Below are 14459 nucleotides of genomic sequence, written 5' to 3'. Positions count from 1 at the left end.
TAGCTGCTGGCTCTCTCTCTCCAAAGCTTTAGCAAAAATTGGGGTTATTTCACTTTTGTCTTCCTTTGGAAAGGCTTTTCTTTGGTCTGAGCATGCCATCTTTGCACCTCACCAATCTTGTGGTTAGTGTCCCTGCCCTCCTTCCTCTAGTGACACACTTGTCCCCCTCCTCCCCATCCTCTTGTCCTTCCCTCCCCATCTTCCCTCCCTCCTCCATCCCTCGGATTCATCCTGATGGGCTGTCCACTGACTTTGGGGCAGGAGAATTGTTCACGGGCAGGCAGCCCCAAATCCATGCCTACTTGAGCCCCGGTGGCCAACAAGAAGAGCTGGGGAGAGATGCTCGGTGGGGGATTGCATTCAACCCCTCCTGGAGTTGTTTTGGGTGGAAAAAGCCTCGGACTTTTGGGTGGAAGAAGGCTTGGTTTGAGGTTGGCCCAAGCTGCAGCAGCAGCAGGGAGAACCTCTGCACCTCTGCAAGGCTGAATCTTTAAACACAGGGCTGTGGCCTTTTCTGCAAGAACCTTTCAGATGCCGTTTGGATGCCTGTGAGGTTAGGAAGCCAGCCACCTGGGGATGTCTGCATTTGCCTTGGGGAGCCTCCTGAAGCTGATGTGTCCTGACTGTTGCCTTCAGGATCTCTACCCACAGGACACAAGGACATCACATTTTGAGACACATGGGAAAGCAGAAACAAGCTATCCCTGCTGAGGACATGAGTGCTAGAAGGACCTCTAAATGGTGGAAGGACCTCTATGGTGTCTTGGTCAGAAAGGACCAACATTTGTCACCAGCTCCCAGCTAGGGAGGGAGAGGCTGAGCCGGCCAGCTGTGAACTCAAGGAAGGCAGCAAGCGGAAGCCAAATGACTGAGGAATGCCACGTGCCTGTGCCCAGCCCGGATACGTGGAGAAGGTCCCGGGGAACTCAGCAGTCACACCGGAACCCCGCGGTGGCACCAGGCGGGACACGGCGTGGGGACACGTGCATGCCACCAGTCACACCTCACAGCATCCCCAGCCACCTCCAGCCACCACCGCCCAGAGCAGGTTCACCTGCAGAGGCTCTGATGCCCAGGCCAGGACCTTCTCCTCCCCCCATCCTTTGCTCCCGCCAGCCTCTTCCTCCTTCCCTCCCTCCCTTCCCATCCTGTCCTTGCCTCGCCCGCCCCCCGTTGCCTCCGCAGCACCCCCAGCTCTCTCACGGCACCTCCTGCCCCCATCCTCCGGCTCGTCACCACCAAGACGGTCCTCTGCCCAGCTTGCCCCCTCCCTAGGATGCGACAGCCGGAGAGACGCCGGCTCGCCCGCTCCCCGCCCCGCGCTGGCCCTGGCTGCCCCTCATGGCTTTGCTTTGCAGCGGTGACATGGGACTTGGGACCTGGCCGCCGGCGGCCGCCACCCGCGCTCTGGGATGCTCGGGCGGAGGCGGTGACGGCGCTCCCGTGTTGCTTCTCCCCCTGGCAGGGCCTTCGTCTACCTCAGCAACCTGCTGTACCCCGTGCCCCTGGTGCACCGCGTGGCCATCGTCAGCGAGAAGGGCGAGGTGAAGGGCTTCCTGCGCGTGGCCGTCCAAGCCATCTCAGGTAGGGACTGGCCCTGGTGCTGCTTCGGCCTGCGTGTCCCCTAGCGTCCCGCCAACACCTTGCTGCTTTCCTCCTGCAGCCGACGAGGAAGCCCCGGACTACGGTTCTGGCGTGCGGCAGTCAGGGACAGCGAAAATCTCCTTTGACGATCAGCACTTTGAGAAGGTATGACCACAGCGGGGACTGGGATGGGGTTGGCTGCAGAGACCACGGCTCTCACCCTGTAAGGTGGTGCCCAGCTGCTCTGCCTTGGGTACCATCCGGCCCGGGCACTGCCCCTCGAGGAGCCGTGTCTCCGGGCTGGGGCTGCCCTCCTTTGGGCGCTGCGGTGGTGGCAGCTCCCTCAGCCTCGTTCCTCCATCGCCCTCCAGTTCCAGTCCGAGTCCTGCCCCGCTGTAGGGATGTCTCGCTCGGGGACCTCCCAGGAGGAGCTGCGCATCGTTGAGGGCCAGGGGCAGATCAGTGACTTGGGGCCCTCCGCCGACGAAGTCAACAACAACACCTGTGCAGGTGAGCGGCACCCAGCGGGGCGTCTGAGCACAGAAAGCCCACGTCCCCAGCAGCAGCTCAGCATCAGCACAGTTCCTCCTGCTGAGGGCTCTCCTATCCCCACAGTGACCCCAGAGGACCTTCTCCTGGACAGCCCTGAGAAGTCCACGATGGATGGGCCTCTGGAGGCAGCTCTAGACCACCTGAAGCTGGGCAGCATCTTCACGTTCCGAGTGACCGTCCTGCAAGCCTCCAGCATCTCAGCAGAATACGCGGATATCTTTTGCCAGTTCAAGTGAGATCATGGTGACCCCCCCAGGCTGTTGTGTCCCTCTATGCTCTGGCCTTCACCTCCCTTGGTTGCCCCAGAGCAGGAATAGTGTTGCAAGCTTCATCCCACACTCTGCTTCCGTTCCATCCAAGTCTTTCTTCGAAAACCAAAAGACGTGGGATGAGCCTCTGTCTCTGCCTGGACACGTATTTGGTCACTGGGAAAAGCAAGGGAGGGTGTTTCACAGGCACTGGGGGGTGGTGCAGATCAGGGTGGGATGTCTTTCTATGCCAGCCTTGCCAAGGTGACAGCACAGGCTAAGTTCCTGTCCTCTCTCCTACTCCTGCTCCTCTGTGCTGCCCTGCAGTCCCCACATGATTTCCCTTCCCTTTGCAGCTTCATCCATCGCCACGACGAGGCCTTTTCAACAGAGCCCTTGAAGAACACAGGGCGAGGGCCACCCCTGGGTTTCTACCATGTCCAAAACGTGAGCACCTTCCCCTCTGGCTCCCCCTCACCTGCACAGCTGCCAGTGCCCATCCCTAGAGCAGCACCTTCCTCCTCAGCCTGCTTTCCCAGCACATCACATCCCTTTCCAAACTAGATAGTGTGCTCAGGTGCTCTTTCTTTCTCTCAGATTGCTGTGGAGGTGACCAAGTCCTTCATCGAATACATCAAGAGCCAGCCGATTGTATTTGAGGTGTTTGGGCACTACCAACAACATCCCTTCCCACCCCTCTGCAAGGATGTCCTCAGGTGAGTGCGTGTGGATCACGTGTGGCTCATTGTGCTTTCCCCTGGTGCCACGAGGCCAGGCTGGAACAGCACTCCTGGCTCCGAGGTTACATGGAGGTGGGTGGTCCAGGTTGGGACCAGTTTCTGCCACGGTGGCTTTTATCCACACGTGTTCTCTCTGCAGCCCGCTGAGGCCATCCCGGCGCCACTTCCCACGGGTGATGCCACTCTCCAAGCCAGGTAGGGGATGGTGTCCTGCTCCTCTCCCACGGTCCCCAGGTCGCAGAGCACATTCCCCACTATGCCCCGCTCCCAGTGCCCTGTGCCACATGCCTGCAGAGCAGGGCTGGATGGCAGAAGCTCAGAGACATCACAAAATGTGTCCTGCTCCAGAGCACCCGGAGGCCCTTTGGCACCTGCTCGCTCAGTGTTTGGCTGACGCAAACCCCTTTGCAAACATCTTCTCCCCTTGCTCTCATGGCAGCCCCGCAGCATCCCTCCCTTGTGCCAAAGTGTCTGTGCGTAACCGCTTTGCTTTGTGTTGCCCTTTCTGTTTGTTTCCCTCCCTCCTCAAAAGAGCACTCCAGCCCCCTCCGGCTCACCCACTGCCCAGTGCCAGCCGTGCTGGCAGGCTCACTCCTGGACATGCTCTCTGGGCACGCTCTGGCGGCCGCCACCGCCGCCACCTCCCTCCTGCGGCGTGGCATGGAGGAGCCCGTCTGCCCACCGCCCCTGCCTGCCGCGGACCGCGCCATCGGGAAGGCGCAGAAGCCGGGTTCGTGCCCGCGTGAGCCTGCAGCAGGGCCAGCAGCTGTCCCCTGGGGGGCACAGGATAGCAGTGCGGATGGCATGGTGCTCCTGAGGCCACCTCCCAGGGGCTACATGAGTCCCTGCTGCCTTCGTCTGCTGAGACCCGAATTGCTGTGGTTTTGCTGAGTGCGGTGGTTTGCTGTGATGCCTGCCCATCTCCCTCTCCAGCACCAGGGGTCCCGTCTCAGCCAGCAATCCGGCTGTCCCTGAGCTGCTCCACTGGTGCTGGAGCTGTGCTATGTGGTTTGGGACCTGTTCCTGTCCCTTCTGGGGTTGGTCAGGTGTTCCAGGAAAAGCCCCATCTTGAACCCTCACTGCTCTGCTTTGGGAGTGGGAGGAAGTGCCCATGAGGTGCCCAGGATGGGGCTGTATCCCTCTGGTAGTGCTGCGTGCTGCCTCCTGCCTTGTTGCCACCTGCCTGGTGGCCCTGCTTGTCCCCAGGTCCTGCCTGCTCTATGTCCCTCCGCTTGCTTCCATATGCCCCCAACCTCAGCAGCAACCTCCCCCTTTCTGCCTCCGAGTTAAGTTGTGCTTCCCACTCCTTACAGTGCCCGCCACTAAGCTAAGCACCATGACTCGTCCCAGTGCTGGGCCCTGCCAGTGCAAGTATGACCTGATGGTCTTCTTCGAGATCTGCGAGCTGGAGGCCAACGGCGAGTAAGTCCTGGGTGGAGGAGGGATGGAGGCAGCGTGGTGGTTGGCACCTCTGGGAAGCACGGAGGGTTTGGGCACATGAGCAGAGCTGTGTCCCACCACTGTCCTCTCTTCCAGCTACATCCCGGCTGTGGTGGATCACCGTGGAGGCATGCCGTGCCACGGGACCTTCCTCCTCCACCAGGTACACCCTGCCCAGAACCCAACCCCCTGCTCCTGCCCCGCTGCCCAGGAGCTGTTAATCACCACCCTATCCTCTCTGCTCTTGGCGTTTTCAGGGCATCCAAAGGAGAATCACCGTCACCTTGGTGCATGAAACAGGCAGCCTGATCCGCTGGAAGGAAGTGCGGGAGCTGGTTGTGGGTAAGCAAAGCCAGACAGGGTTGCAAGGAGCTCCTCCAAATCCCCTCCACATCTCTAGAGGCTTCTGTGCTTCTTTTTCCCATCCCATTCACTTTTCTCTTACTATCAGGCTTGCAATAGCACAGCGGTGACTGCCCTGTGGGTGCCACCACAGTGCCAGCAGGACATGGGGGTGCACACCACACACAGGGACCCTGGCAGGAGACCTGAGTGGGTTCCTGTGCTTTGTTTGCAGGTCGGATCCGGAACACTCCAGAAGCTGATGAGTCTCTTATTGACCCCAACATCCTGTCCCTGAACATCCTGTCCTCGGGCTACATCCACCCCTCGCAGGACGACCGGTGCGTGCCAATGCTTCTCTTGCATTGCAGTGCTGGGGGAGACAGGGAGCTGGTCCTGTTCAGTGGCAGTGACAGGACATTGTGCTGCACTTGTCACCAACTCAGTCTCGTGTTGTAGCTAACTGGCTGGAAATGCCGCTTCATGCTCATGGCTGATCCCCGTGTGTCCAGGGCCACGGGGGACACGAGGTCCCTCACACCTGTCCTGGGGGCTGTTCCTGCACTGCGGCTGTGATGTGGCCGCACCGAGTGGTTGGAGCGTGTGAGTGTGGGGCACTGTGACAGTGGGGACAAGAGTGTGACCGTTTGTTGGTGGCACAACAAGATAAGGAATGATGGGGCTGATGCTGAGCTTTGAGTGGCATAGGAGCACACTGGATGGCAGTGGGACCGTCTTTCTCTTTGTTTTCTTTGTTTTTCTCCTCCCCGCTGCGGCTTGTCCCCCATACTGGTGTGTCAGTGACAGCCCTGCCTGTGAGGTGCCACCCTGCAGTGCTGCTGGAGCAGCTCCCGGCCACACTGCATCCCACTGCCAGCAGGCAGGGAGCGCCTAGGCACGGGCTGTGCGTGCAGGTGTCAGACATTGTCACACCCACCGGGACAGCAGTGAGGCCAGGCAGGAGGCTGATGGCCTCAGAATGGTGAGGAGGGTTCAGACTTACAGAGCTGTGATGGTTTGTGCCGGGTGGCTGAGGCTTATGGGAGCCACGTGGATGTTATACTCAGGCACACAGGCAGTGGGACCATGCTGATGTGCATCAGCAGCTGCTCTGGTCCAGGCTGCGGCCAGATCTGATCTCAGCAGCCCCAGCATAGCCTGATGGAGAGGAACACGGCTCCCACCTTCCCCAAGCATTGGGGCCATGGGGTACCCACCACCCCCTGGGATGCCATGGCGGGGGCAGCAGGTGCTGGATGACACAGTGGGGGGACAGAGAATGCTGGCTCCCAGCAGGACACCGAGGGGCCGCTGCAGCAACCCCGCGCTTCCATCCTGCCATGTCCCGCATGCTTCGACCCCAGCCGCCTGCCGGGACATGAGGCCAAGGATGGCAGCAGGCAGAGCGGTGTCTGCCTTCGCCCTCCTCCCAGGCTGCTTCCGCTCCCTGCTTTGCTATCGTCCGCCCCGCCGCCTCCATCGCCGACAGCAGCCCTGGCTCTGCCCTCCTCCCGTATCCTTCTGGACCTTCCGTGGCAGCCGCCGGGACCCTGCTGCCCCCAGGCAGCCCTGGGGTGCAGAGCCCAAGGCCTTTCCTTGCTTTCCTCCCAAACCGCTGCTGCCGCTGCCCATCTGAGCCCACACTAACCATGTGATTGTTTTGTGTTTTCGCAGGCAGTTTCTTGATTCGGATATGCCTAGGTATTATTTGTTTCCATTGTTTTTTTTTTCCACCCCCTCCACTCTCTCCCCTCTCTCCCCGCACCTCAGCACTCTCAGTCCCGCTGCCGGCGGCACTTGGGTTTCCAGCCCCCTCTCCACGTCCCCCTCCTCTCCCCGCATCCTTGGCACCTCTCTCTCATGCCGCACTTCCCTGCGGGTTTTGCTGTTTGTTTGGATCGTGCTCTCGCTCCTCCTTGCTCTCGCTGGCCTGCGCTCTCATCGCCCCGTTTTTGTTTGCTTTTTGACTTTTCACACTGCTGCTCTCCCAGCTATCCGGCATCCAGCTCTGGACACGCGGTCCTGGCCCCCTGCCCCGGCCCTGTGTGGGGAGGGCACGGCATGGCAGGCTGTGTGGGGACGCGTGCCGGGTGTACGCGCAGCCTGCAGCCATGTGCAGCCCTCCTTCAGGTGTAGGTGCGACATATACATGGCAAAGGTGGATGCAGCAGGGATGGGGTCTGCCAAGACCCAGTGGAGCTCTGGGTTCCCTGCAGCAGCTGGAGGCTGATCCTGCTCAGGACAACTGAGGACATCTGTCTGTCTGTCTGGCAGCATCCCACACCAGTGGGGCGCTTGGGGATCTCTTCATTGCCTTAATGCAGGCAATTTTCAGGCCCCGGGAGTGCAGAAGCTGCTCTGAGATCATTGGAGGGGTCCTGCAGTCAGGGTAGAGTTAAGAGAGGAACGTGTGGGGCTGCAGAGGGCTTGCTGCAACATCCATAAAGCGATTAAACCTTGGGGTGCTCTCCCTGAACAATCCTTTGACCCTGATTTGGGGGCCAGAGGAATGTGAGCAGTGATGCATTGTTTAATGGCACAAGAAGCAACCACTGTGGAGCGAGGAACAGCCACCACGCCTGGTGAGGAATTCCCTTTGGGCACAGCTCCATCCGCAGTGTGGGTACTGAGATGGGCTCTGATGGTTGTTGGGCTCCACTGGGCTCTCCCCGGCCCCCGGAGCAGCCCCAGGGCAGACCCTTGTGCCATCCTGCTCCTCCTGGCACCCCAGTTGGCCCCATCCTGGGCAGTGGTTGCCACAGGGCACGCGATGGCCCCGTCCAGATGATGCTTTCTGATGTTTCGTTTTTCTGTGTGTGTACGTGTGTGTGTTTGTCCTGGGTTGCCTTCCACTTATAGCATTTCATTCGGAAATGACACTAGGTATTTTGCGTGCATATGCTCGGAATGGTCCCTCCTGCTTCTCTCTCTTTCTCCTTTGCCTCGTTCCTTCGCTTTTTGCTCTTCTCCCCCCTCTCCCTTACTCTCCTCTTCTCTTATATCCTCCCTTGGGAGCTCTTTCTTCTCAAGCGCTCTGTGTCTGAAAAGTGATCCTTTGCTTTGACTCTGTCTCTCGTGGTATTCACATAGGCAACACCTCTGAGAGAGTGACTCGCTGCTCTCCAGCATGGTGCCCCAGGCAGGGGCAATGGCCATGCACCCATGGGTGCAGCCAAAGCCCTCCGTGCTGGGAGCCTGCTCCACTCTTGGCCCCAGTGCAGCTCAGTTCTGGCTGCCTGGGGGTGCTCACAAAGGGGCCGGGGTGGCCTTGGGAGTGTTGTGAGTGTGGGTGCCCTGGCAATGGGGAGGTAATGCTGGGGTCCCCAGAGCTGCCTCCTGCTTCCCCCTTCTCATTACTGTACTGTCCAGACCCCAAAGTGCAGCCACTGCTCTGCTATGCGCCGTCCTTTATGGGGTCCCACCAGTGCTCACCCCCCAGCTCCTGCCTGGACTCACCAGTGCACAGTGCAGAGATGGAAAGCACAGAATGAGGCAGCGGGCAGGGACAGAGGGAAGTGGCCAAGGAACAGGAGGGACTGTCCCACAGCATCCAAATCCTGGGCCCTATCTCCTGGTGGGGACTTTGCTGGTGGGGTCTGTCCCTCCATGCTGAGCATCCTCTCTCCTTCCTACTCTGGCTGTCATCACTCGAATGGTGACAGCTGCTCCCAGAGTGCTGATGGGTGGCAGGGTGCTGGCCTGGGTGTGCTGGAGGTGGCAGTTCGCCTTGAGCTCTGGGGACATGCTCCCTCCTCTGTCCTTTTGTCCCCCATTCCCTGCCTTGCCTTGCACTCGGCTGAGCCCCCCTGCTCCCAAACCCCTGCGCACAATTCAAGGGCACCCGTCTCCCTCCCGCTGCACCCATTCTGCCTTGGCTTTGCCTTGAGCCTGCATCCCCCAGAGTGGCTGCCCCCAAATGTCCCATGCATGCCCATGTATCCCTGCAGGCCTGCTGCAGCGCTGCAGAGGGAGGGAGGAAGGGAAGTGTCTCCCTGCTGTCTGGCTGGATTTCAGGGAGATTGTTTCACCTGCTCTGCTCTGTCTTGGCAGGACTTTCTACCAGTTTGAGACAGCGTGGGACAGCTCTATGCACAATTCACTGCTGCTCAATCGTGTCACCCCATACCGGGAGAAAATCTACATCACCCTCTCCGCCTACATCGAGGCAAGGACCCATCTCTGTGACATTACAACACAAATGGCTGTTCCCTCACCATTGTGGTTTTCCCAGTGGAGTGTAGCCCTCGGGGGTGTTCCTCTGGCAGCTCCCCACTTGCAAGCACAGCCCAGGAGGACACTGGGATGCTGCCCTTGCTCGTTAATGGGGAAAGGCAGGGGCTTTTCCAGCCCTTCCTGCCTTCCATGGGCTGCACGGCAAAGGGGTGCTGCCTGTATAACCCATGCACCCCCTTGACACAACGCCTCTGCTCTCCTCTCTTCCCCACCCTGCTGCAGATGGAGAACTGCACCCAGCCTGCTGTCATCACCAAAGATTTCTGCATGGTTTTCTATTCCCGAGATGCCAAGCTCCCCGCCTCCCGCTCCATCCGCAACCTCTTTGGCAGCGGCAGCCTGCGGGCCTCAGAGAGGTACCAACGTCTTCCTGGTTTTGGGAGGGAGGAGAGGGGACAAGCAATGCTTCCAGCACCCAGTGCTGCCCTGGAATGTGGGGAAAACCTCAGAGCCTGGGAACAGAATCAGGTGACATCCCCCTTTGCTTACAGCAACCGCGTGACTGGTGTCTATGAGCTGAGCCTGTGCCGTGTGGCGGATGCTGGAAGTCCAGGTGGGTGCCATGCGGGTTCACCGCAGGGTTGTGGTGTGTGTGATTCTATGAGTGCCTGAGCCGTGCTCCTATCCTTTGAGCCATGTGTCTGTCCTCTGAGCCACATGTTTGACTCCAAAGGCATGCAGAGGCGGCGCCGGCGCGTACTGGACACCTCCGTAGCCTATGTGCGGGGAGAAGAGAACCTGGCTGGCTGGCGGCCCCGCAGCGACAGCCTCATTCTCGACCATCAGTGGGAGCTGGAGAAGCTCAGCCTCCTGCAAGAAGTAAGATGTTGGGCTGGGAAGAGCTTCTCGGGGCTGAAATTCCACACTTTGCAACAGAGGGTGCCAAAACACACCCAGGATTCTCAGCCCTCCTGGCTTTGTGCCGTGGGGCTCTGTTCCTACTGCACTGATGCTAGCCAGGTGCCTGCAGACTCAAAGCCAATACGCAGCTGGGTTAATGGGGGGTGGGAAGCGTGTGCCCCAAAAAATGCCTCCAAGCTGGGCAGGGGGAAGTCTGGTGCTGAGCAGAGATGCTCTCACCCAGGTGGAGAAAACCAGGCACTACCTGCTGCTGCGTGAGAAGCTGGAGACAACCCAGCGGCTGGGCCTGGAGACCCTGTCCCCGTGCTCCAGCGAGGACTCCGAGTCCCGAAGCACCTCCTGCGTCTCCTCCCCACTCTCGGCTGATGGGGCCCCAGAAGGACGGACCTCTCCTCCCGAAACCCCCAGTGAGAGGCAGAAGGAGCTGGCCGTGAAGGTACCATCCTGGAGCCGAAGAGGTTCCCAGGGGGGCGGGCATGGTGGTAGCGACGCGGTGGGAAAGGCGGTGGGGGTGGAAGAAGGAACCTCCTACACCATCATCCTCATCTGCCCGCAGTGCCTGCGCCTGCTCACGCACACCTTCAACCGCGAGTACAGCCACAGCCATGTCTGCATCAGCGCCAGCGAGAGCAAGGTACCGGGGCTGTGACAGAAACTTGGGGTCTGCAGGGCTGGTGATGGCTGGGAGGGACGCGTGGGGACTGGGGCTCGCAGGGCAGGGGTGGGTCTGCGGGTGGCCCTGCTGCCACCCTCTGCTCGCCTGGCTGCTCCCAGAGCACCCATATGCACGTTCCTCTCCCTGCCCCGGCCAGAGCTGTGCCCGGCTTCGGGCAGAGACTCCAGTCCACACCTCCGCTCCTCCACAGCTGTCTGAAATGTCTGTGACCCTGATGAGAGACCCCTCCATGTCGGCTCTCGGGGTCACCACCCTCACCCCCTCCTCAACCTGCCCGTCGCTGGTGGAAGGACGCTACAACACCATGGAAGTCAGGTATGAAGGTTGAGTCCCCAGTGTTCACCGAGCAGGATGGCAGTACTGCTCTGGCATGGTCCCACCTGATGGTTGCTCTGCATCCTCCTCCAACGCTATCCTTTCTCCTCCCAGAACCCCACAGGTCTCCTCCAGGGTGGAGAGTCCTGACCTGGAGCCTGTTGTGGAAGGAGAGCAGAAGAAGTCCCCGTCCCGCTGGCCTGAGGATGAGAAGGAGCCTCAGCGGCAGCTGGTGCCTGACATTCAGGAGATCCGAGTCAGGTAGGAGCCAACAGAGAGGCCAGGAGGGGACGCCTAAAGGGACGGAGGGGGCAACCAGTGGCTTGGGGGTGAAAGGTGACAGTGCTCTACTGCAGCCACCTCCTTGCAGCCCATGTCCCAGCCTGATCCAGCCCTCTCTGTCTTTCTGCAGCCCCATCGTCTCCAAAAAGGGCTACCTGCACTTCCTGGAGCCCCACACCAATGGGTGGGTGAAGCGTTTTGTGGTGGTCAGGCGCCCATATGTCTACATCTACAACTCAGACAAGGACTCAGTGGAGAGGGCCATACTCAACCTCTCCAAGGCCCAAGTGGAGTACAGTGAGGACCAGCAGGCCATGCTGAAGGTGGGTGCCAGCCTCACATGGGGAGCCTCAACACCCTGGGGCAAGGTGCTGACCCCAAGCTCTCCCCTAGCAGACCCCCAACACGTTTGCGGTGTGTACGGAGCACCGGGGCATCCTGCTGCAGGCAAGCAGTGACAAGGACATGCACGACTGGCTCTATGCCTTCAACCCCCTCCTGGCCGGGTCCATAAGGTACGGAGTGGGTGACAGAAGGAGCACGCTTTGGTGAATGAGCTGTAGGAAGGGGTGGGGAGGTCACCAGCAGCTGAGTGCTGTCCCTGGGCTGCAAGCTGCTGTCCTTTCTCACCAGACACGCGGAGTGCCTGCTGAGCCAGGCTGGGATGGAAAGGGCTCTAAGCTGACAGAGTTTGGGACATGTTAATTACGATTTCAGCTCCGCCACTTTATAGCTGTAAAGAGTTACTCCTCCTCACTTAACCAAGGGCCATGTTGTGGCTGGTACAGAGACGAGCTCAAAGCAGCACCCATATGCAGCAACTGAGCCTTTGCTTTTCTTGAGAACATGTCAAGAAGTTCTTGACATCCTCTCAAATTGCAGAAGGGGAATAGGAACCAATGCAGAGATTTGTGAGCCCTAGCAAAGGAGCACCGTTAACCCCATGCCTCACTGGTTCCAGCTGGATTCAAGAACCAGCCTGCACCCAAGATACCCCAGATCTCCATTTCCTCATCTCTGACTTCTTTTGTCTCTTGGTTTCCAATTCAGGTCCAAGCTGTCCAGAAGGAGAACAGCCCAGATGAGAATCTAACCTGAAAACCACCCTCCACATCATCCGTCTGCCAACAGGATCAAGATAGCAGATTCTGTCTCAAGAGTCCCCATGTTAACATCCGATCTCTCACACCATCTGCTGCCCCAGCTGCCTGCTCCATGGAAGGATCCGTCTCGATCTACACCTTCACGGGGGAAACTCATTTCTGTTCGTAGCTGCAAACGCCTGGTCCCACCTGGGCAGGATCTCTTGTGTGCATGTGATCTTCTGCCCGTCCCCCCATGGGTGGCCTTCATGTCACACAACCTGTAACGCTCCTGAAAGGTTCCTTTCGGAGAGGAGAGAGCAAGGAGGGTAGATCCGGTTAAAAGCTGGTCTTTGATCTACAGAGGTAGCAGTGTCGTAAAGCTCAGAGATGAGAAATCAGGAGGAATTGCTTCCACGTGAAGGGAAAGTGGTAGTTTAGGTATGGGGATTTCCTAATTTATTGTTTCTACAAAAGATGGCAGGGCAAAATCAGGTGTCAGTAGTTTAAGATTATATTTATAAAGTATTTATTTCTATTTACATCACAAAAACCCATACACTGGGTTCCGGCCCCCGAACAATGCCTCCCCTGAGCCGGGGAGAGGCTTGGCAGCGGGCTGGTGCCAAGGCCACCACAGCCCCTCTCTCAGAGACACCTTTCTGGGAGAAGGGACCAAACACGGCGACTGCAGTGCGCTCGCCCTCTCTCCCCATCCTTCCCTCAACCTTCTGCTTTGCCCCCCCAGCACTTAAACTACTTTTCCCAGAAGCAGTGACCAGACCAGGCACCACGTCTTCCCAAGCGAGGCAATTCCTCCCTGCCCCATCTACCTCTGGTGGGGACGCACGCTGTTTTGGGCGGCCAGGGCACCCACATGCACATGGACGAGCCAACCGCCCGAGCCCCGTGGGATGGTTGTGCCTCACTGAGAGCAAGTGTATTTGGGCTCCTTTTTCTGTCCGGTGCCTGAAATGCAGCTCATGTTGGCTGTTCCCATGCTGCCCCCAGGGCCTCCTACCAAACAGCTGCGGAGGTCAGCATCGCCATGGGGGGGAGAGCATTGAGGCTGGGCAGGCTGTTCCCAAAGCTGGCTGACAAAGTTCCCCAGGAGCCGGGGTTCGGAGCAGCCATCCCAGCCCCACCGCTCCTCGTCCCCCAAAGCTCTGCTGTCCCCTCCTGCAGGAAGAACAGGGCTGAGGCAGGCGATCGGGCAGTGCAGAGACCAGCGTCAGGGTGGGGATGGTGGGGAGCAGAGAGGCCGGGGCTTCTTACTTTCATAGCTGGCGTTTTCGTACCCCACACCCCCGTTCCAGAAGTGCAATCCCACCTTCCTCCCCTCGCCTCCATAGATAACTCAGTCTATGGCTGCAGCACAGCCGTGCTGGCGGGGCTCCCCACAGCCTCCTCCTCCCCAACAAATCCCGCACCCATCGCTCACGTCCCTCCTCTCGTCTGTTCGTTGGTCGTTTTGCCGAGCGTGGGTGCTTCACTTCAGGGCTTCCCGAGGGTGGCCCATGCAGCTCCGGGCAGGAAGGCGGGCGCCTTCCCCCGCACATCCCCAGGCCCTGCCGGGCTTCGCTTCGCTGTCACGCATTCACAGCCAACCTTAATTTGCACAGCACGGCCACATCTCGGCCCCACCACCGCACATCCCTACGTTGTCCCCTGTGTTGTCGGTGCGGTGCTGGGCAGAGGCCGTCCCTCCACCCCGTTTGCTCCTTTGTAAACCCGCAGGGACGCGGAGGACGGGGGTGGCCGGGCGCACGGCTCCCCGTTCGGCTGTTTCCCTCGTTGGTAGGATCCCAGTTTGGCCCAACTCCTGCCTGGGGGCGAGAGGCTCCTGCGGGGTGAAGGCAGCTCCCGGCAGAGGCCTTCCGACAGGGCCGGGCCCGGTGTCTGCCAGCAACCAGACACCGCTCTGGCGGCCATGCAGGGCTGCGGGCCCGGCTCCGAGGCGTGCCTGAGGCCAGCCAACCTGCAGAGCACGCCGTGGGGCCGGGCTCGAGGCCCGCAGCTCGAGGCCCGTTTCAGCCCCGCATCCTCTCGGCCCCACGCGGGACCGCAGCCGTTCCCACCCCGCTCCCGTGCCCCCTCCTCCCCG

The 14459-nt window shown here is 59.9% G+C and overlaps 1 protein-coding gene across 1 annotated transcript; it reads left to right on the top strand.

Annotated features, from left to right (window-relative positions):
- The first annotated feature begins 1446 nt into the window (after positions 1 to 1446).
- LOC100543177 (kinesin-like protein KIF1A) lies at positions 1447 to 14453 on the top strand. The gene is made up of 23 exons (XM_010716520.1): positions 1447 to 1584; positions 1664 to 1749; positions 1956 to 2094; positions 2200 to 2368; positions 2741 to 2831; positions 2982 to 3100; positions 3264 to 3319; positions 4438 to 4546; positions 4661 to 4727; positions 4822 to 4906; positions 5142 to 5247; positions 6581 to 6607; positions 8957 to 9071; positions 9362 to 9495; positions 9631 to 9692; positions 9813 to 9958; positions 10224 to 10436; positions 10557 to 10634; positions 10813 to 10991; positions 11106 to 11252; positions 11404 to 11596; positions 11670 to 11788; positions 12324 to 14453. Exons 3-23 carry the CDS (start codon positions 1986 to 1988, stop codon positions 12364 to 12366), a joined length of 2367 nt encoding a protein of 788 aa, XP_010714822.1. The 5' UTR covers positions 1447 to 1584; positions 1664 to 1749; positions 1956 to 1985; the 3' UTR covers positions 12367 to 14453.
- Positions 14454 to 14459: the final 6 nt, after the last annotated feature.

The sequence above is a fragment of the Meleagris gallopavo genome, chromosome 11, assembly GCF_000146605.3.
Source record: "Meleagris gallopavo isolate NT-WF06-2002-E0010 breed Aviagen turkey brand Nicholas breeding stock chromosome 11, Turkey_5.1, whole genome shotgun sequence".
Taxonomy (NCBI): domain Eukaryota; kingdom Metazoa; phylum Chordata; class Aves; order Galliformes; family Phasianidae; genus Meleagris; species Meleagris gallopavo.
This window is presented reverse-complemented; position numbering and strand designations above follow the sequence as displayed.

Coding starts and splice junctions, on each gene's coding strand:
- LOC100543177 (XM_010716520.1), top strand. CDS start 1,986: ATGTCTCGCTCGGGGACCTCCCAGGAGGAGCTGCGCATCGTTGAGGGC. Junction 3,101..3,263: donor CTCTGCAAGGATGTCCTCAG/GTGAGTGCGTGT, acceptor TTCTCTCTGCAG/CCCGCTGAGGCCATCCCGGC. Junction 11,253..11,403: donor ATTCAGGAGATCCGAGTCAG/GTAGGAGCCAAC, acceptor GTCTTTCTGCAG/CCCCATCGTCTCCAAAAAGG.